Raw genomic sequence first — 19,222 nt, 5'->3', positions numbered from 1 at the left:
ATTTTGTAATTGGACAAAAAAGGATTTATACTTTTTTTTATTTTTTATTATTATTTGGTAACCGTAGATTGGTGGGGACCTTAGGCATGTGGGACAAGTGTAAAACATAAATGTTAATACTTGTCTGTACAATATTAAAACACTTCTCCAATTTTTTCCTTCTCCAAATAACAAAACAAGAAAAAAAAAATTGATATGTGCTAAAAAATAAGGAAATTAGATGATATTGTTTAATCCTTTACACCTAAAAGCATAGCATTCTTTAAAGATATTAAAAATTTACATATTATTTAAAATATAATATTTTATTTTATTTATTCTATATTATTTTTAGCACTCTTACTTTTAAAAACACTCTAATGTATATCACTTTTTAAAAATATTATATTATAATCTTACACAATATTATTTTATATATACCTTAATTTTTAGCTACAATAATTTTTTTACTTCAATTTTTTTATTAAAAAAATGAATAACATCAATACCATAACATATCATCCATGCAAATTTTTAGAATGACATCCTTTTTCTTTCTAAAGAGAGGGTAGCTTAAATGGTCAAGGGCGAACTTAAGAATTTTTGTCCAAAAGAGAAATAGACATAAAATTAAGATATAATACAAATTAATTTATAAAAATAAAATAATAAAGGCAAAGAGAGTATAAATATAAAATTATTTACAAAATAAAAGTATAAATATAAAAAAAAAATAACAAAATAAACTAAATTGCAAATAAAAAAGTTAAATATTAAAAACCCAAGGTTGATGCATGCAATCCCTAACCTAATGTTAGGTAGTTTGTTGTGTACTTACATAATTACATTATTTTACAGCAACTAGGCAGATTATATATATCTCCAAAATTACACCATATATTTTATTTATTTTTTAACTTATTATCACAATTCAATTTATTATTTTATTAAAATGGTATGCTTTCAAATGTCGTTAATATACTTTATTTATTTATTATTTTTTTTCAAATTTTTATATTATACTATACATCACTATATAAATAATTTTTTCTTTCAAAAAAAAAAAATCTCACTTTTTATACATGCACCACTAAAATTTTATTTTTTAAAAATTTCAATATTTTAATTAATTGTAAATATATAATATTAATATATATTCATATTCACTAATAAAGAATGTTAAAATCTAGAACAATTATAAAATATATTTAGAATAATTAATAAATTTAAAAAAAAAACTTTAAAAGAAAAATGAGTTTAAAAATCTGACGAGCTACATTAAATATAATTTATAATATGCAGGTCTATAATTATCCTAATAAAACATTTTTTTGATAGAATAATACAACATTATCAAAATAAAATAAGTTTGATTAATTTTATAAGAGCATAAAGTGGATGAACTTGTACATTAAATCTTTTTTTTGCTTTTAATTATTTGTGTATTTGTCGTTTTATGCTGAGACGATGCGAAAATTAGGAAGTTGTAGGCTACGAGCTACATTAATTTTTGATGATTTTTATTATCATTTTTTTATAGTTGATTTATTTCTTAGTAAGAAAATATATTTTGATAATTAATTTTTGTTTTTGTTTTTTAATTTCACTTGGTTTTCTACTCTGTTGCATCTTCTCGCTCCCTCAATCCCTGAAAAATCCCTCTCGGCGCATAAAAGATACCAAAAAGGTACGGTTTGATCCAAACTCAGAACACTTAATCACAAACACAACACACTTTCTCTCTCTTCCCCAAAACTCTCTCTCTCTCTTTCTCTCTCCTCAACTCTGTGCACTGTCAAAACGAAGCTCAGCTCCAACATAAACAATAGTCAGAAGAAAAAAGAGAGTGAAATCAAGTCGTTAAAATCAGAAAAAGGCTCAGATTAAAGAAATAATTATTGGGGTTTCAAGGGAAGAAGATACCAGATCTTCTGTACCTGTTTTAATACATATTTTATATGCTAGAAACCCTCTTATAAGGTCATTCCTTTTTCCACTGAACTGAAAATTTTTATTAATTTATTTTTCTGTTTTATTTATTAGTTTTGTTGGAGTTTTGCTGTATGCGAGATCGGTATTTGATTTTTTTTTTGGTTGGTTCCCTTCAGATTGAAGAAACGGGATGTGCATTTGTTTGTGAAGGCGAGGCGGTGGCTCGGGGAGATTTTTGGGACTTTGGGGCGGTTGAAAATGGAGGGTTAACATTGGCTTTTTGTTTGGGTGAATCAGGGTTCGATTTCTTTTGGGCTTTTCTTTTAGGGTAGGAGGGTTTGGTTGAGATGGGAAGCGCTGGTGAAACCAGTAACAAGGGCATTGACCCGTCGGTGGGCGGGTTGGTTTGGGTCCGCCGCAGAAACGGGTCATGGTGGCCCGGTAGAATAATGGGTCTCGATGAGTTATCTGAGAGTTGCTTAGTTTCGCCGAGATCGGGTACCCCCGTGAAGCTTCTGGGTCGCGAGGACGCAAGCGTGTAAGTTTTCTCACCCTAGTTTTTTTTTTTTTTTTGAATGAGAACTTAGTTTTGATTGTTTATTGACTTTGTTCATCGGTATAACTTATATTCGGCTCACTTGATAATGTTGTTGTTTGTGTTCTTAAGTGATTTGTAGATATATGTGATATGTACCAGTTTTTGAATGACATTTTCTTCCAAAATAGTGATGAAAGTTAACAGTCTATGTTCATATCCATTTTTATTAACTTTGTTATGTTTTTTATTTGATGATGAACATTGTCACACATTTTTTTAGATGTGTCCTCATCTGATGAATTGCTTTAAATTTATGCTTCGTTATAAACCTGATCTGATGGTGTTACTTTTGGTTCAGAGATTGGTATAACCTTGAAAAATCGAAGAGAGTGAAAGCTTTTCGATGTGGAGAATATGATGACTGTATTGAAAAAGCAAAAGCGTCTGCAGCTAGTTCTAATAAGAAGGCAGTAAAATATGCACGGAGGGAAGACGCCATTCTCCATGCTCTTGAGATTGAGCATACTCGACTGGGGAAAGATCGTATGGACTGTAGTCCTATAATGGATAGTTTGGGTGGTGAGATTGGTAGTTCAACCAGGGAATCACCTTCCATGTCTCATTCTGCCAATGAAAATGGCACTATGGATGATTATGTGAGTGATTCAAAAGAGAATTCAGATTCAGCCCCGGAATTATCTCAATCTGGTATATCTTTTGAAGAGCCCAATCATATCAGTTCTTCTAAAGTGCAATCTGTGCAGGGAAGGAGGAGAACACCAAATGATTCAGAAGATGATGGAACGGAAGGAGTAAAGCGAATGAGAGGGCTTGAGGATCTGGGAGTTGGTGCAGCCTCAAAAAGAAAGGTCCAGGCTGGAGGTCTGCTTGAGCTAGTTCAACAAGACAATGCTTCACTCTCAGATTCAAACAATGGGAACTGTGTGTCCAATGGAAGTACTGCAAATGGTAGTAAAGGTAATTCTTCTTTGAAAAGAAAGAGAACTCCAGTAGCAAATGTCCATGAGTTCTTGAAAAAGAAAAACCGCCGGCGTCCACTGACAAAGGTTTTGGAGAGTACAGCTATGGTTTCTGTTCCGGTTAGTTGTGACCAAGCTCCCATTTCATGTGGTTCACCTCTTCAGGGATTATCTGATGGCAAGGTTTCTGCTCTAGAATCTGCTGAATCAAGGAAAAGTCTCTCTGTGGTGGCCAACAACAATGCAGACTGTAATGGAGGTTCATGTGAGAATGGGACCTCTTTAAATACTTCACAACTCGCTTGTGATACTTCCCATATCAACAAGCTGAAAGAAAATGAAAATTCCAGCCTATCTGAATTTGTTGAGAATGATTCTTCTGAAAGGTTATTGGAGGTGCCATTCTGTGGAGAGCAAAAGAAGTCTGCAGGTATCTTCGATGTAGATGTTTATAATTTAAGAGTTTGCCAGATTTTTGTCCATGTTAAGTTTGTTACATGGTTGATGAGGATGTGCCAATTGTTATGACTTGGGAGGATTCCAAACTACTTTCTGCTGCATTAAAGTTTCCAGATTCTTTATGAAATACTGAGTTAGGGTTTATACCTGTGTACATGTCAGATTGGTTTGTTTGTAGCTAGTTGTATTCAATATTCTTTTGTATATGTTTAGTGGAGTCCTACATCAACCATATTTTTTTTTTCAGATCATACATCAACAAATATTATTTGAGCTGTGTCAGTATGCATATCCTCATGAGCATCTTTGTATCATTACAAGGCGAGTGTCCTGGATGTTGATGATGAATCATGAATAATTATGCCATGTCATTTTAAGCATTTCAAGTACTCATAGGTCTACACATATCTTTCTCGCATTTCTTTTTCTTTTTTGTAACTGTATATTGAACAGTGGTTATAGGGTTTTGTGTAGAGTTGCATGGTATTTTCTTCTGAAACAGGTTTCATTTCTTTCTTTGTTAGGTGTTTCTCCTGTAGTTGTTTCTTGTTTATCTGAAAAACCTCAAAATGGTGCACTGAAAAGGCAATCTAGTCAAAGTAGTCAGGTAGAAGCTGTATCATTGAGAAATGAGGGCATTAACGAGACTGTTTCTACCAGTTCAGAAGCTGTCCATACTGATATGGAGCAGAGGATAGAGAAAGGCACTTCAAAGTGGCAGTTGAAAGGCAAGAGGAATTCAAGACAAACGAATAAAAATAGAAAAGAAGAGTCAAAAAAGCATGTTGACATGGATGATGAATCCAATGTCTATTCAGCAGGTACAGAGCAACCGGATGGATTTCCTCAGGGTTTAGACAAAAAAATTGATTGCAATGGCGTTAGTGGATCCTCAGGTTCCAACACCTGTGGTTTACAAGCTAAGTCCAAACCAGTTGCTGAAGATGAGGGAGATGGTGCCCATGTCTGGGGCAAAAATCTGTCTGAAATGAAGCTGAACGCGAGAGGGCCAACTGCTGAAATGAAGGATTTGCAAGATGGCTCATTGCCACCTCAAAGATTACTTCCTTATCGTCAATCCCGTTTTACGGTTCACTCTAGATATCGGATGTCAGATGTTTCCACCAAAAATGGTCCATCTGATTCCTCATTATATGACGTAAAAGTTGAGGTGAAAGCGAACTATAGGCCACCTCATGTTCCATTGGTTTCCCTAATGAGTAAATTGAATGGTAAAGCTATTGTAGGCCACCCTCTTGCGGTAGAGGCGTTGGAGGATGGCCACTGTGATACTCTATTGAGCAGAGTGGAGCGCAATCCGGTGGAAGGTGGTGGTCGAGTGGGTTATGATAAGCGGACTTCAGTACGTGGAAGAATTCCAACAAAGCATCATATGGTTTTGCAGCGGCGGTCTAAATCAAGTAAATCAACCAAAACAAAGAAATCTGGGCTATTGCCCAAAAAGATAAGGAAACTATCTTCATTGACAGGTAACAAGAAATCTGAAGAGAGGAAAGCAGTGGTATTGAAACCAAAGGGGCCTGTAATAGCTTGCATTCCCCTCAAATTAGTATTTAGCAGAATAAACGAAGCAGTGAATGGCTCGGCACGACAAACAAATCGTTGTTAAGAGCAGCAGGCATTTCATGAAAGTTGGTTCTGTCTTCTTGAGAAAATGTAATAGGTGCTGCTGGGAGGACTGCTACATGGTTGGTTGGGTTTGGTAGCCATGGATTTGATTTCACCCTTGAGAAATGGTGGGGTGTGGATTCAGTTCAGTTCTCTCAGCATTTGCTTCCCTCTCTTCCATTTGTACAATTTCACACCTTTTTCCTAGTAGTTTGTAGAAAGAAAACTGGTAGTATTACGATTAATGGAGGCTGTTTTTTTTATGGCTCTGTATATATACTGTAACATTAGTTGAGGTTGTAAAGATTATCTAATCTAATACAAGGTGTTGACGACCTGGTATTAGTTTTTTCTTTTTTCGATGAATTTTATTTCCTGAGGTTAATAACTACATTTACTACTGCACTTCCAATCCAAGTTAATTATTGGGTAACTATTTCCTTTTTCTTTTGAATGTAATTTTAATTTTTAAGATAATGTAATCTCTATTATGATTCGAAATTCGAATAAGAAGCTTGTTTGGAAAAAAAAATTCCTATCACTTTCTATATTGACTTCTCTCTATTGTGAGAAGGAGGAGCAAACCAGGTTTTGCTTTTTTCTTTTTCATTTTTTCTAAATATTACTACGGTGAAAAGAAATTTTTATTTTAAAAATCAGATAATTAATTTTGGGTGATTCTACAATGCACCCCTTAAAAGGGGTGTATTGATGCACCCTTAACTTGTTTTGGCATCCAGAAAAATTTTTTAGTCTAATTTTTTTTCATATTCATGTACGTTATAGCTATTTAAGATATCATACAAAATTTTGAAAAATTCGGAATAATTTACAATATAGAAAATAATGTTCAAACAGTCTATTTTACACGCGTATAAAATAAAATAGTCACGCGTGGAACACACTGTTTGAACATAATTTTCGGCGTGTTAAACTTTTCTAAATTTTTTAAAATTTCGCAGGATGTCTTAAATAACTATAACGTACATGACCAAGAGAAAAAATTTGACTAAAAAATTATTTCGGATGCTAAAACAGATAGGGGTGCATTAATATTTCTATTTTAAGGGTTGCATTGTAGAATTTTCCATTAATTTTTTACTTTACGAATATTATTTTAAAATGTTTTACAAATATCTTATTTAAATAAGAATTATAGTTAAATAAATAGAGTGACACGATATGAATAAATTATAAAGAAACAAAAGTCTCATGAAAGTAGTCACTGTGACACTATTTATTTTGACAAAATAAAAAAGCTAATTAGAATTTTCACCTTTGAACTATAACAAGTACCAAATCATGTGTTATGAATTTTTTAGACTGTTAAAATTTTTTCCTGAACTATTAAGATTGTTGGATTCAAGAACATTTGTCTAATTTTACTAACAAAAGTCTGGCATAGATGAAAGTTTAGGGAACATGATTTGGTATATATCAAAGTTTGGGGACACTATTTGGTAGATATAAAAGTTCGAGGAGCACGATTTGGTACATGTTAAAGTTTGAAAGGAATAAATTAGTACATGTCAAAGTTTGAGGGGCATAATTTAATATATGTTAAAATTTGGGGACCCGATTTGGTAGATATCAAAGTTTAAAGGCACAATTTAGTACATGTACAATTGTTACATTAATAAAATTGGACGTAAGTTCTTAAATCTAACAATCTCATTCTCAATAGTTCGAAGAGAAATTTTGCCTGCCTAATATCAAAATTGAGAAGACAAAAATCATAATTTGCTAAAGAAAAATAACTCACTAATTACACAACCCTCAAAAAAAAAAAAAAAAAAAAAAAAAGAAAGATAATAATAATAGCAATAACTACACAACAACCTTAGATGTTATTTAATTTTTTTTTTTTGATAAAATAAATGATACTGAACCCTCTGTTTTGTTAAATGATAAAATAGACATTGTATTTTTTAAAATAGTATAAATAAGACCCCGAGTTCTATTTTGATATTTTTTTTAATATAACTAACTTAAAGATAATTTATAATACGAACAAATGCAATAATAAGTTTTGTCATAATACCTCTAAATTATGTTATTATTTAGTTTAATTTTGACAAATTATTAATTAGTGTACTATTTAGTAATATTTTAAAAAATACTAGATTTAATGTGTCATTTATCAAATTAGAAAATCCAATAAATAATTTTTGCAAAATATAAAATCTAAAATGATAACTCGTTTTTGAGATAAATAATGGCAAAGTTGGAGAAACAATTACATTGTATACCCACTTTACTTTATATGTTTTACTTTTTACCTTCATTTTTATATTTTTTTAAGATATACCAATTTTTATAAATGATGTTCTTGTTATACTCCTAAGTTAATGTAAATTATGTGCTATGGAGGGTGATGGTATATTAAGCAACACACTTATAAAAGTGAATATATTTTAATAAAATAAAGTATTTTTGATTAATTAATACAAAAAAAAGTATTACTCAATTTATTCCAAATTTAGGGGATATAGATCCATCTGCTTATCTTTTCAAGTATGTCGTTTATATTATCTCAAAAGAAAAAGTATGTCGTTTATACTCTTTAACTACAGTTCTGAGTTTTCAAGCGACATTATACTTGTCACTTTCAAAACAAATGATGTGTCGTATAGAAAAATGTATATTGAGCATGGGTATTATGGTCTTTTCGTCGAAGGGTTTTAATGTAATAAAGTACTTCCAGGGCTTCAGCGCGAGGCAATTAGGGTTTTTGAGTATATAAAACCTAACATCGGCGCCTACTTCTTCTAACTGCTCTCACACTCTCTTTCGAAGATCCGCCGATAGATCCCCAAGTAAAAACCCTAGAGGTTCTTTCTCTTCTTCAAAGTTCTTAACTGGTGGTTTTGATGGGATTGTTATGGATGATCTTATGTTTTATTATGTGTTGCAGGGCAGGAAGCAATGGCCACCGTACCTGGGCAATTGATCTGGGAGATCGTTAAGAGCAACAACTCATTTCTGGTGAAGCAATTCGGGAGAGGTAACGCAAGTGTGCAGTTCAGCAAGGAGAGCAACAACTTGTGCAATCTCAACTCGTACAAGCACTCTGGTACTTGCCTTGTCTTTGTTTAGCCTGAAGCCGTTTTATTTGATTATGTTGCTCATTGTTTGGTTCACGAGATTTATTTTTGTGTAACTCTTCTTTTTCGTTTGCGTTTGTTTTATGATTTAATATCTAATGTTTGTCAATTCGTAGAGTACTGGAAACTGTTAATTATGTTTGATGAGATCTTAAACCTGTTTGTCATATAATGTTCAAATAATGGATGGGGTTAATGATAAGAAAGTTTATTTGATGAAATGTAAATTCTTTTATTTTTTGCTTTCTTTGTTTTAAGTTCAAAGCTGGAACATTTGGTTATTCGAAATATTTTTAGATGACTTATGATTGGATTCTTCTATTAGGCTTGTCTAACAAGAAGACTGTCACTGTTCAACCCGCTGGTAAAGATCAAGGTGTGTTGCTTGCAACATCTAAGACCAAGAAGCAGAACAAGCCTGCTGCTTTGCTTCATAAGTCTGTTATGAAGAAAGAGTTCGGTAGGATGGCTGAAGCTGTCAAAAATCAGGTATAATGCATGTTTCTCCTTGGATTTTTTTATTTTTTTTTATTTTTACTAATCACTATGTCATTTTCATAGATGATTTGGGCCTGATTTTTTTGTTCTCTAGTTAACAAAATAGAATGTCAAGTTAGGAATTGAGGTGCAGTAAATGCTCGCCGTTCAAGTTTATATGCATGTGCTATTTATTTGTCTTCTGCGGTGATGTGCCTTTAACATCTAAGGGGTAGCCATATTGAATGGTTTCTTCAATGAAATACTCTTGTTACGCTTGGCTTCTGGGCATGTCTTCAGAGGCATCTAGGTTCCTTCTTGTAGAATGTTTGGGGGATAGTTATCATTGTAGGTATGGTGTCATTGTGATTCCTAGATAGCTTTGTACTTTTGTTACACTTGGGCATGTCTTCAGAGGCATCTAGGTTCCTCCTTCTAGAATGTTTGGGGGATAGTTATCATTGTAGGTATGGTGTCATTGTGATTCCTAGATAGCTTTGTACTTTTGTTACACTTAGCTTGGTTTCCGAGCATATGCTCTTGATTGTCTTAGGGTTTTGGTATTTGCCCTGTTGAATGTTTTGAAGATAGTGTGTGGGTGTAGGAAAGGCATCAGTTTGTTTCTGTTGGTAGTTTGTACTGTTGTTGAGCCATTATATTTGGAGGACCATATCTTTTTCTGGATTAAACTGAACCCTGTCTAGCTGATATACTGTCTTCTGCGGTGATGAGGCTTTAACATGTGAGACGAACTATCTTTGTGCTGGTTTGTCAGTGAGATATTCTTGTTACGCTTGGCTTCTGAGCATATGCTATTGATGGTGTCATGCTTTTCCTTTCTTGTAGAAATTCTGAAGATAGTGTGGTTTTATTCTCTCTAGTTAATTCTTTCCATCTTGCAACTTAAATTGTCTTCTGCGGTGATGAGGCTTTAACATGTAAGACAAACCATCTTGGTGATGGTTGGTCAGTGAGATATTCTTGTTACGCTTGGCTTCTGAGCATATGCTATTGATTGTGCCAGGCTTTTCTTTTCTTGTAGAAAGTTGGGAAGATAGTGTGGTTGTAGGAAAGATGTCAGCTTATTTCTAGTTAATTTAGCACTTCTGTTAATCTGTTATTATCTTTAGGAGCATATACTGTTGCCCCCATCTCTTCTTTTATGGCTTCTTCCCATTTTGCAACTTAAACTGTCTTCTGCACTGATGAGGCTTTAACATGTAAGATGAACCATCTTGGTGATGGTTTGTCAGTGAGATATTCTTGTTACGCTTGGCTTCTGAGCATATGCTATTTGATTGTTTCCGGTCCCTATTTTGTAGATTGGTTGCTCCAATCTCTTCTTTTATGGCTTCTTCACATCTTGCAACTTAAATCCTCTTCTGCGGTGATGAGGCTTTAACATGTAAGACAAACCATCTTTGTGATGGTTTGTCAGTGAGATATTCTTGTTACGCTTGGCTTCTGAGTATACGCTATTTGGTTGTTTCCGGTCCCTTTTACATAATTGTGTCAGCTTGTCTATTTAGTTTGTTTCACACTTTAGTCAAACCATCATCTTAAGGATGAATCATTCCCTACTTTTAGCGAACTACATCTTTGCCTCTTCTGCAGTGATGAGCTTTAACTTGTGACCATCTCAAATGATTTCTTCAATGAGATTTTCTTGTTACGCTTGGCTTGTGAGCATATGAAATTGGATTTTGGCACTTATGCATATTGTGTTTTTATGAATAATGTCAGCTTGTCCCTGGTGGTAGTTTGTACGTTTTTTTACCTGTGTAACAATTTGCTTTGTCTATCTTGATAATTTTCATCTCAAGTTGTGGAAGTATTAATTGTGTTTTTTGCACCCTCTATTTGCAGGTGTCTGATAACTTCTACAGACCTGATTTAAAGCAAGCAGCCCTTGCAAGGTTGAGCGTTGTGCACAGAAGCCTCAAGGTATCCAAGTCTGGTGTGAAGAAGAGGAACAGACAAGCTCTGAAAATCCGTGGTGGAAAGTGAGAGATGCCCTAGTGTGTTTTACCTGATTTTGAGTCCTTTATTTCCAGATGTTGAATGGATTTTGGAATTTCTTTATTAAGGTTGTTAATCTTAATTTTGGATATGATTATGTTTTTCAGTATTAGGATATTTTTGGATAAAGATTATGTTTTTTCTCGACTTAATGTGTCTTTTTGTTCTAATGGAGAATACTAAATTAAATTTACATGGTAAACAAATTATGTTTTGTCTCTTACCTTTGCTTCCATGACTAATCTACTTGACCTTCAGTAACTGACTGCCTAAACTAGACGCTAGACTTTCTAACTGAACACAATTAACTTCCTAGTTCATAACTCCTTACAGTATGGTGCCAAAGGTTTTGTTTCTGTAAATTTCCACCTTGAATAAGTAGACAACAACACCAAATGGTCATACAGGAAGGTAATAAAGGAGTTTCTTGTACTTGCTAAACGGAGGTTTTTGTTTGTTTGTTTTTTTTTTTTTCATTCATTTGAAGTTAATTAGAGTTTCTTTAGGCTGTGTGAACTGTTTATGATTCTCTGTCTTATTTCAAGTCATAATTAAATCAACAATTGGGAAAACAATGTTTGCGGCTGAATTTTACGACTTCAAGGATAACCAAAATCAGATTATATTTGACTCAAAAAAAAAAAAATCAGATTATATTGGTTGTACTCTTCTTCCAACAGCACAGAGTATTAATTTAAGTGGAACAACAGGAAGAGTTTTTAGTAACTGGCTGGCCATGCATAGGCAACACAACAGCAGGTTTGTCAGAAGTTTCCGGTTTACGGACCATCCTAAGCAAGGGGAAAAAAATGTTATTGATTTACCAATCAAATGAAAATTTTAAAGAAATCTTCTTCAGTTAGTATTTAGGATAAAAACATGGTATGAACGATCAAGAGATTAGACTCACCCATTCGTTATCTCTGCAACCATATTCAGGAAACTCTGTTCAACATTAGTGGCATCTTTAGCACTTGTTTCCAAGAATGGTATCCCGACCTCATCGGCAAATGCCTTTGGAAAAAAGAAAGATCATAATTTTCTGATAAATATATATTAGAAGATCAACATCACAAGAAAAGTTAGCAACTAAAATACCTTGGCTGTATCATAAGAAACCACTTTCTTGTCAGTTAAGTCACACTTGTTTCCAACTATGAGCTTCTTCACGTTTCCATTGGTATATTTATCAATTTCTTGCAGCCAGCTTTTGACATGTTTGAAACTTTCTTCATCAGTTACATCATAGACAATCTAGCAGAGAGAAAAGAACCCACAACAAAAAATCGTATATGTTTCTTTCAGAAATAAGGTCCAAAATTAAGAATGGAAGAGGTTAATACTAATACATACAATGATGCCATAAGCATCGCGGTAGTAGCTGTTAGTGATTGTACGGAAACGTTCTTGACCAGCGGTATCCCACTACAAATAAAAATAAGAAAAAAAAAGATAATGATTTAATAAGGGATGTGTTAGATTTGACTCATTTAACAAATGCCACATCAACATTTTACTACTTTTAAAAAGTATAGACAGTAAAACTTAACTAATTGTCATAGTCTATAAATAGACTTCAACACACTAAACTTGAGACCAAATCTAAACTCTCCTTAGTATAATTCTGTCCGAAAAATAAGAGTGAATGAGGATTGTAAATAGAACACGTGTGTTTGATTATGTGATTCTCAAGGTGAGCTTGTTGTAATTGGTGTTTATCACCATAGCCTTGAAGTGCGTGTTGTAATCTCGAAGTGTAAAAGTGATGATCACATTCAATAAAAGCTCATTCATTTTGTTATTGACTCAAGCTAAGTTCTCTTCCCAATTTTATATTTAGTTCTTGAGTTATTATTCATCATAACAAGTTAGAGTGAAGCAATGCAAATTGTATCAGAGAAAAGAGAAAAGGTGAATTGAGAAGAATTTTCAGGATTCGCATCCAACCAATCAAGAAACAACTGCATCAATTCAAGAGTCAAATTCGAACAATCAAGAACAAGAATAAAATGGTAACAATAAAGTTTGAGGTGGACAAATTCATTGGATCAAATGATTTCAGTCTATGGAGAATAAAGATAAAAGCATTCCCATTTTACCAGGAGATCTATGAGGGTCTTGATGAAGAAGCCATGAAATTGATCAAAGATAAGAAGAGGAAAATTGAGATTGAGGCCAAACCAAATAGTGCCATTCTTCTCAGTTTTGGTGATGAGGTGTTAAGAGAAATCTCTGATGAAAAAAAGGCTTTAGGATTTTGGAACAAACTAGCCTCAATTTACATGAAGAAATCTCTAGCTAATAAAATGTATCTCAAGAAGAAGTTGTATACACTTCAAATGGATGAGTAAAAGGAACTAAGAAAGCATCTTGATGATTACAACAAAATTATTCTTGATTTGAATTATCTTGGAGTGAATATAAATTATGAAGACTAGGCCGCCATATTCCTGTTGAGTTACCATGACAGAGGTTAAGGTTGCATTGAGTTCAAAAAATATTCATAAGAAAGGAGATGAGAAAGGAGAAAACAATGGAGAAGGATTACTTATTGTTAAAGGAAAATTTCCAAAGAGGGAATACAAAGGAAATCAAAACTCTAATGGTTACAAGGGTAACCATCCAAGGTCAAATTCAAGAAGCTCCAATGGAGGATCAAGTTCAAATGGAACTACAGGAAAGAAATGTTACTATTGCAAGAAGGACGACCACTTTAGAAGTGAGTCTTTGGCCTTGAAGGCTAAACTGAGAGGGAAAAATCATCACAAGTCCAAAAAATATGAGATTGCAGACATAATAGATGGCTATGCTGAATTTATTTCTTCTGAGTAGATGGCCATCCGACATAGCAGATACCTATCAACATGAGCTGGGTAGCTATTAATTAGCTTGAGACAGAGACATGAGACAAAGTAAGAGCCCTAATCAAATTTGGGTATGCTGAATTTATTGCTTTTGTACTTATGGTTGCAGAAGAAATTGACAGCTCAAATCCTAAAAGGTATCAGGAAGCTATGAGAAGCAAGGATGTAGCAACATGATTGTAGGCTATTCAAGAAGAAATGCAATCTTGGAAGAGGAACAAAACCTAGGTGATAGTGAAGAAATCGAAATGCAAATGGATTTTCAAATATAAGGCATATAAGAAAATGAACCAACTAGATTCAAAGCAAGACTGGTTGTTAAGGGCTTACTTAAAAGGAGGGTATAGACTACAATGAGATTTCTCTACTGTAGTGGTGAAGCAAGCATCAATCAGAGCTATGATGGCTAAGGCAACTAAAATTTGAAATCAACCAAATGGATGTAAGAAATGCTTTCTTACATGGGGATCCATATGAGGTATATGTTTACTTAAGAAATTCTTATATGGCCTTAAACAGGCACCTAGACAATGAAATTTAAGGTTTGATTCCTATGTGTTAAGCAGTGAATACATTAAAAGCAAGTATGATTCATATGTATTTCGGTCATCAAACTTATAAGCTACTTTATGTTGATGACACTTTGATCCTTAGCAAAGAAAGATCAGAGATTGTCAAAGATGCGTTTGAAATGAAAGATCGGGGCAAAGCTAAAAGTATTTTTGGGATAGACATAAAGAGACCTAAACCTGGTGTGCTAATAATTTCTCAAGCATCATACTTACTAAAAGTACTGGATCAATTTGGCATGATCAAATGCAAACCAGTTGCAACTCTTCTTGCTCAACATTTTAAGCTGTTAGCAACTCAATCACTAAGCGAAGATCCAGATAGAGCCAAGATGAGCAAAGTTTCCTATGCTAGTTGTGTTGGGAGTCTTATGTGCTCCATGGTATGTTTAAGACATGATATAGCTCATGCTATGACTGTGGTAAACATGTACATTTTAGACCTTGATTCTGAACACTAGGAAATACTAAAATGGACAATGAGGTACCTAAAGGGAACCTTAAATAATGGTATCGTGTTCAGTAAGGAGAACCAGTTCAAGGAAGAAAGTAATTGGTTACCTGGATTCAGATTTTGCTGCAAATTAGATACCAGAAGAAGCCTAACATGCTATATGTTTACTACTTTTGGAGGTTATGTAAGTTGGAAATCTAATTTGCAGAAAGTAGTAGCCTTGTCATTAATTGAAGCTAAACACATGGCTGCTACAGAAGCCATCAAGGAAGCCATATGGTTAAAAGAAGTGTTAGACTTCAAGTATTAGGACAACATAGTTTATTGTGACAATCAAAGTGCCTTGCCTTTCATGAAAAATTCAATATTTCATGAAAGGTCAAAGCACATTAATATTAAGCTACATTTCATAAGAGAAATTTTATCATCAAAACAGATTCAAGTTGAGAAGAAGATTAGCATTCACGATAACCTTGCTGATAATTTTACTAAGAGTGCCACCAAGGACAAATTTCAGCAATGTTTGAATATGCTCAACATTGTTTCTCCCCTACATCTATTCTTGTCATCTGTTTATTGAGCCAAATGAGGTGGAATTGTTAAAAATTTGACTCACTTAATAGATGCCACATCAACATTTTACTACTTTTAGAAAGTTTAGACGGTTAAGACTTAACTAACTAATTGTCCTAGTCTATACATAGACCTCGACACACTAAACTCGAGACCAAGTGTTTACTTAGATGAATCTAAGCCTAGCCTAGATAAAACTCTCCTTAGTATAATTTTGTCCAAGAAACAAGAGTGAATGAGGGTTGTAAATAGAACATATGTGTGTTTGATCATGTGTTTCTCAGGGTGATTTTGTTGTAATTGGTGTTTATCACCATAGCCTTGAAGTGTGTGTTGTAATCTCTAACTGTAAAAGTGCTGATCACATTCAATAAAAGCTCATTCATTTTCCCAATTTTATGTTAATTTTTCTGGTTTTATAGTTTCTGTTGTTGAAGGTTTAGTTCTTGAGTATTAGAGTGAAGCAATTTCATTACAGGATGGAGAACAATCATTTCTTTACCAAAACAATGTACTTACAATCTGAAGTTTGATGGTCTTCTCATCTTGTTCCACTGTTCGAATTTTCTACATAGAAAAAGCAGAGTTCTAACAAAAATAAAATCTTGAGCTTATAATCATGAAATGGAACCTCCAACACTCATTGCCCTTTACTGTACTTACAAAGTCCACTCCGATGGTACTGATATAAGTTTCTTCGTAGGTGTCATCCTACAAAACATGACAGAAAACAAATAAACATAACTTAAACAAATACTCTAATCAATCTACACATATTCTATCAGCAATCATTAGTAATTTGTTTTTCATTTACAAGAAAGTTCTAAGTATTGAATACCGCAAATCTCTGCAGAAGACATGTCTTGCCAACACCAGAATCTCCGATTAGCAAAAGTTTAAAAAGATAATCACTGCAATAGGAAAAAAAAAATCATTTTTTTAAATATCATATTATTTAAGGTCATAAGAAACATAACATGATAAGAAATAAATATTTATGCCAAAAAAAGTTATTCCTAGTCATGAATTCATGATTGTTCTGTAAATTCTCTTCTCACAAAGTACTAAATTAATGTTTGGAACAAACAAGGTTCTTCAGCTAACTGTTCAAAGTCAGAACCAACAATGATCAACTTTCATTTGACAAAATATATTAATTAATCAACAACCCATTAAAACTAATCAAGCTACGTACCCAGATACTAAAAATTTGAAAACCATTGGGTTTGACTTTGTTACAAATTACAAAATCAAATTATTGATCAAATCAATCATCAATAAAGCCATATATTTAGTGTTAAAAGAGATTATTACTATTCAGGATTCATAGCTTAGTAACGGATGAAGGATTTTCAGCTGCTCGCTTCAGGAATCGTTGAATTATTTCGTTCCAGTTGCAAAAATATTATTGGGTAATATGTATGAGAAGTTACAAAGTCAGAAGTTGAAGAAGACTTGAAGGACTTGATACTCAATCAAACGCAGCTAAGTCTCTCTGTTGGGAGTTTTTATGGACCACCGTTAATGATTTGGTTAAATTGGTTTGTAGGTCCAATTAGTACTGTCTAATATATGAGCAACAGTTCTGTTTGAGATGAATTAAAGAAAATGGTTAAGGACACTGATGATATGATATGATATGATGTAAGCACTAAAACTAGTTTAATTTAATGTTGTAGTTGGTGGTCAACTTGCTAATATAAATGTATACGATGATTACTTACACATAAAAATGATGCAAAAAATATACGTTTGCCAAAGTACAGACGTCAAACTCCATTGAGATGTTTCCTATGCAAGAACCCAACCCACCATAATTTTTAAATATCTATTTGACATATTCAAAGAATCAAAGTTATGTCAAATTTAATTTAGAAGTGTATACTGGATAGTGATATTTTATAATAATTATGAAATTAAATTATTTGAGATAAGATACATATTTATATATAATTACTATATAGTTTTATTCATTTATTATATTTTTCTGTTTTATTATCTCTAAAATTACCGTAAATGAGACAGGTGATCTCAGATTCTCAGTTCTAAACTCCTAATGTGTGTATGTTCTCTCTTTATTGTAAATATGTGTTGGTAGAATTCACTAATTTGACCTAAAAAAAGCTAAAAATTCAATCACTTTACTTTTTTTTGTAATGTAGTAAATATTATTGCCCTCTATTTGTTTAGGACATATCTGTAAAAAGATGGCCGAATATTTTTTGAGTTAAAATTAAAGGAAATATTTGGTTTACTTTTATATTGGTGTTTTCTCTAATAAAAAATAAAACTAGTCTACTAGTCTACTACATCAGAAAGTACTTAAATGACTTCCGCAGCAAGTTCTTTGAGAAGTTTCTTTTTGTGTAAGAACCAATCACACCCAAATCATGCACTGAACTTTATAAAAATACGTTTTTTTTAATTAAAATAAAAAGTCAAATCATTATAATCATTGGCAGTTGCTACACTGAATATTATATATATTTGATTTGATTTGATTTGAATGGTCTTAGGCCTAGAAAGATAATTTAAGTCAAGAATATCTGAAATAGAAGCCTTTCAAATTATCGATCTAAATTACTTGTACTCTTTGATTAATACATTGTACGTATCTACTTTTCTCCATATGAAAATTCAAATGGGGTTTTTTTGAACTAACTATTAATAATGCATTGTAAATTTGTAATATGAAACGTGTGATGTTTTATCTAACTGTTTATTCCTTTGACCAAGAGGAAGAAGCCAGAGATTACTAGTACAGGAATATTTTAAAGTAGTACAAAGTTATAAAAAGACAATATAGTCACCTAAAACATAAAACTAAACAACTTACCATTTGGTACAGAACTGTATATATTTCTTTAAACAACCGTGTATTAAAGTAATAAGTGTTTTAGACACCAAAACCTTATGTTTATTGGAATTATGTAATGGGAATTTTGAAATGGTCAAGTCAATGTTGCCACACGTATTAAAACACCAAGTTACTTGTCTTGGTTTAATTCTCTACCTATATAAATGTAGACCCAATACGTATAATACGCATCAAATTACTTAACCAGGTTCATTAGAAGTAAAAGGCTTCCAAAAACACCACCATGTCTGTCAAGAAAACTCTTTCTCTAAACCGTGGCGAAGCTGTAAAAGGCGGTGAAATCTCAGAAAAACGTAGTAAGAAATATGGCCGTTGTTTCTCTTTCATGGAGGTGAGGATGGAAGCAGGCAAAACTTTGAAAGAAATGGACTCAAACAAGTTGAAATATGATATCAAGAGATGGGCTAAGGCTGTAGTTGCTTATGCTCGCCAAGTCAGTGGTCGTTTTGGAGGCTCCCGTACCTAAACAAGAGCAATATTTTTGGTAATCTAAATTGGATAGTCACCATGCAAATTTCAGATGTATATATGAGTTGGATTAGATTAACTTCGATTGATTCTTTTATTGTTTTGTTGAATTATTGCATTGGTTTAAATTGGAAAGATTTGTATTAGAAATGGTGAAGCTCTGCCTCAACTGTACAAAAAAAGGGACTCTCTGCTCGTATTTGATGTATAAAAATAAAGGGCTCTGCCACAAATTGATGTATATATATGTATATTACAGACATTTTCCATTAATTGTTCTATTGTTCTTGCTGCTAAAG

The 19,222-nt window shown here is 33.0% G+C and overlaps 3 protein-coding genes and 6 non-coding genes across 13 annotated transcripts; 8 read left to right on the top strand and 1 right to left on the bottom strand.

Annotated features, from left to right (window-relative positions):
- Positions 1-1,392: 1,392 nt before the first annotated feature.
- Positions 1,393-5,922, top strand: LOC115707622 (uncharacterized protein At1g51745). Of its 4 annotated transcripts, none has more exons than XM_061108373.1 (5): positions 1,393-1,666; positions 2,088-2,449; positions 2,808-3,105; positions 3,214-3,859; positions 4,413-5,922. In XM_061108373.1, the coding sequence occupies exons 2-5, from the start codon at positions 2,259-2,261 to the stop codon at positions 5,516-5,518; spliced, it is 2,241 nt and encodes a 746-aa protein (XP_060964356.1). In that variant the 5' UTR covers positions 1,393-1,666; positions 2,088-2,258; the 3' UTR covers positions 5,519-5,922. The 4 variants fall into 4 exon arrangements, with proteins under 4 accessions (XP_060964356.1, XP_030491496.2, XP_030491497.2 ...); XM_030635637.2 differs by having other exon boundaries at positions 1,403-1,959; XM_030635636.2 differs by having other exon boundaries at positions 2,808-3,859.
- A 2,268-nt stretch (positions 5,923-8,190) lies between these two features.
- LOC115707620 (large ribosomal subunit protein eL28y) lies at positions 8,191-11,264 on the top strand. Of its 2 annotated transcripts, none has more exons than XM_030635633.2 (4): positions 8,191-8,348; positions 8,432-8,590; positions 8,947-9,110; positions 10,965-11,264. In XM_030635633.2, the coding sequence occupies exons 2-4, from the start codon at positions 8,443-8,445 to the stop codon at positions 11,103-11,105; spliced, it is 453 nt and encodes a 150-aa protein (XP_030491493.1). In that variant the 5' UTR covers positions 8,191-8,348; positions 8,432-8,442; the 3' UTR covers positions 11,106-11,264. The 2 variants fall into 2 exon arrangements, with proteins under 2 accessions (XP_030491493.1, XP_030491494.1); XM_030635634.2 differs by having other exon boundaries at positions 8,194-8,333.
- On the top strand, positions 9,300-9,391 carry LOC115708471 (small nucleolar RNA R24). Its single transcript, XR_004009970.1, has one exon. It is a non-coding gene; the product is annotated as a small nucleolar RNA R24 (small nucleolar RNA).
- LOC115708472 (small nucleolar RNA R24) lies at positions 9,817-9,908 on the top strand. The gene has a single exon (XR_004009971.1). It is a non-coding gene; the product is annotated as a small nucleolar RNA R24 (small nucleolar RNA).
- On the top strand, positions 10,013-10,104 carry LOC115708476 (small nucleolar RNA R24). Its single transcript, XR_004009975.1, has one exon. It is a non-coding gene; the product is annotated as a small nucleolar RNA R24 (small nucleolar RNA).
- Positions 10,295-10,386, top strand: LOC115708475 (small nucleolar RNA R24). Its single transcript, XR_004009974.1, has one exon. It is a non-coding gene; the product is annotated as a small nucleolar RNA R24 (small nucleolar RNA).
- On the top strand, positions 10,480-10,571 carry LOC115708474 (small nucleolar RNA R24). Its single transcript, XR_004009973.1, has one exon. It is a non-coding gene; the product is annotated as a small nucleolar RNA R24 (small nucleolar RNA).
- Positions 10,706-10,789, top strand: LOC115708477 (small nucleolar RNA R24). The gene has a single exon (XR_004009976.2). It is a non-coding gene; the product is annotated as a small nucleolar RNA R24 (small nucleolar RNA).
- On the bottom strand, positions 10,964-17,165 carry LOC115707619 (ras-related protein RIC1-like). The gene is made up of 8 exons (XM_061108372.1): positions 16,892-17,165; positions 16,416-16,488; positions 16,241-16,288; positions 16,097-16,144; positions 12,471-12,542; positions 12,216-12,371; positions 12,028-12,131; positions 10,964-11,908 (listed from the first exon to the last, which is right to left on the bottom strand). Exons 1-8 carry the CDS (start codon positions 16,903-16,905, stop codon positions 11,812-11,814), a joined length of 612 nt encoding a protein of 203 aa, XP_060964355.1. The 5' UTR covers positions 16,906-17,165; the 3' UTR covers positions 10,964-11,811.
- Between the last annotated feature and the right edge of the window lie 2,057 nt (positions 17,166-19,222).

Source organism: Cannabis sativa, chromosome 1 (assembly GCF_029168945.1).
Source record: "Cannabis sativa cultivar Pink pepper isolate KNU-18-1 chromosome 1, ASM2916894v1, whole genome shotgun sequence".
Taxonomy (NCBI): Eukaryota; Viridiplantae; Streptophyta; class Magnoliopsida; order Rosales; family Cannabaceae; genus Cannabis; species Cannabis sativa.
Note: the sequence above shows the minus strand (reverse complement) of the source record. Positions and strands in the feature narration are given on the sequence as shown.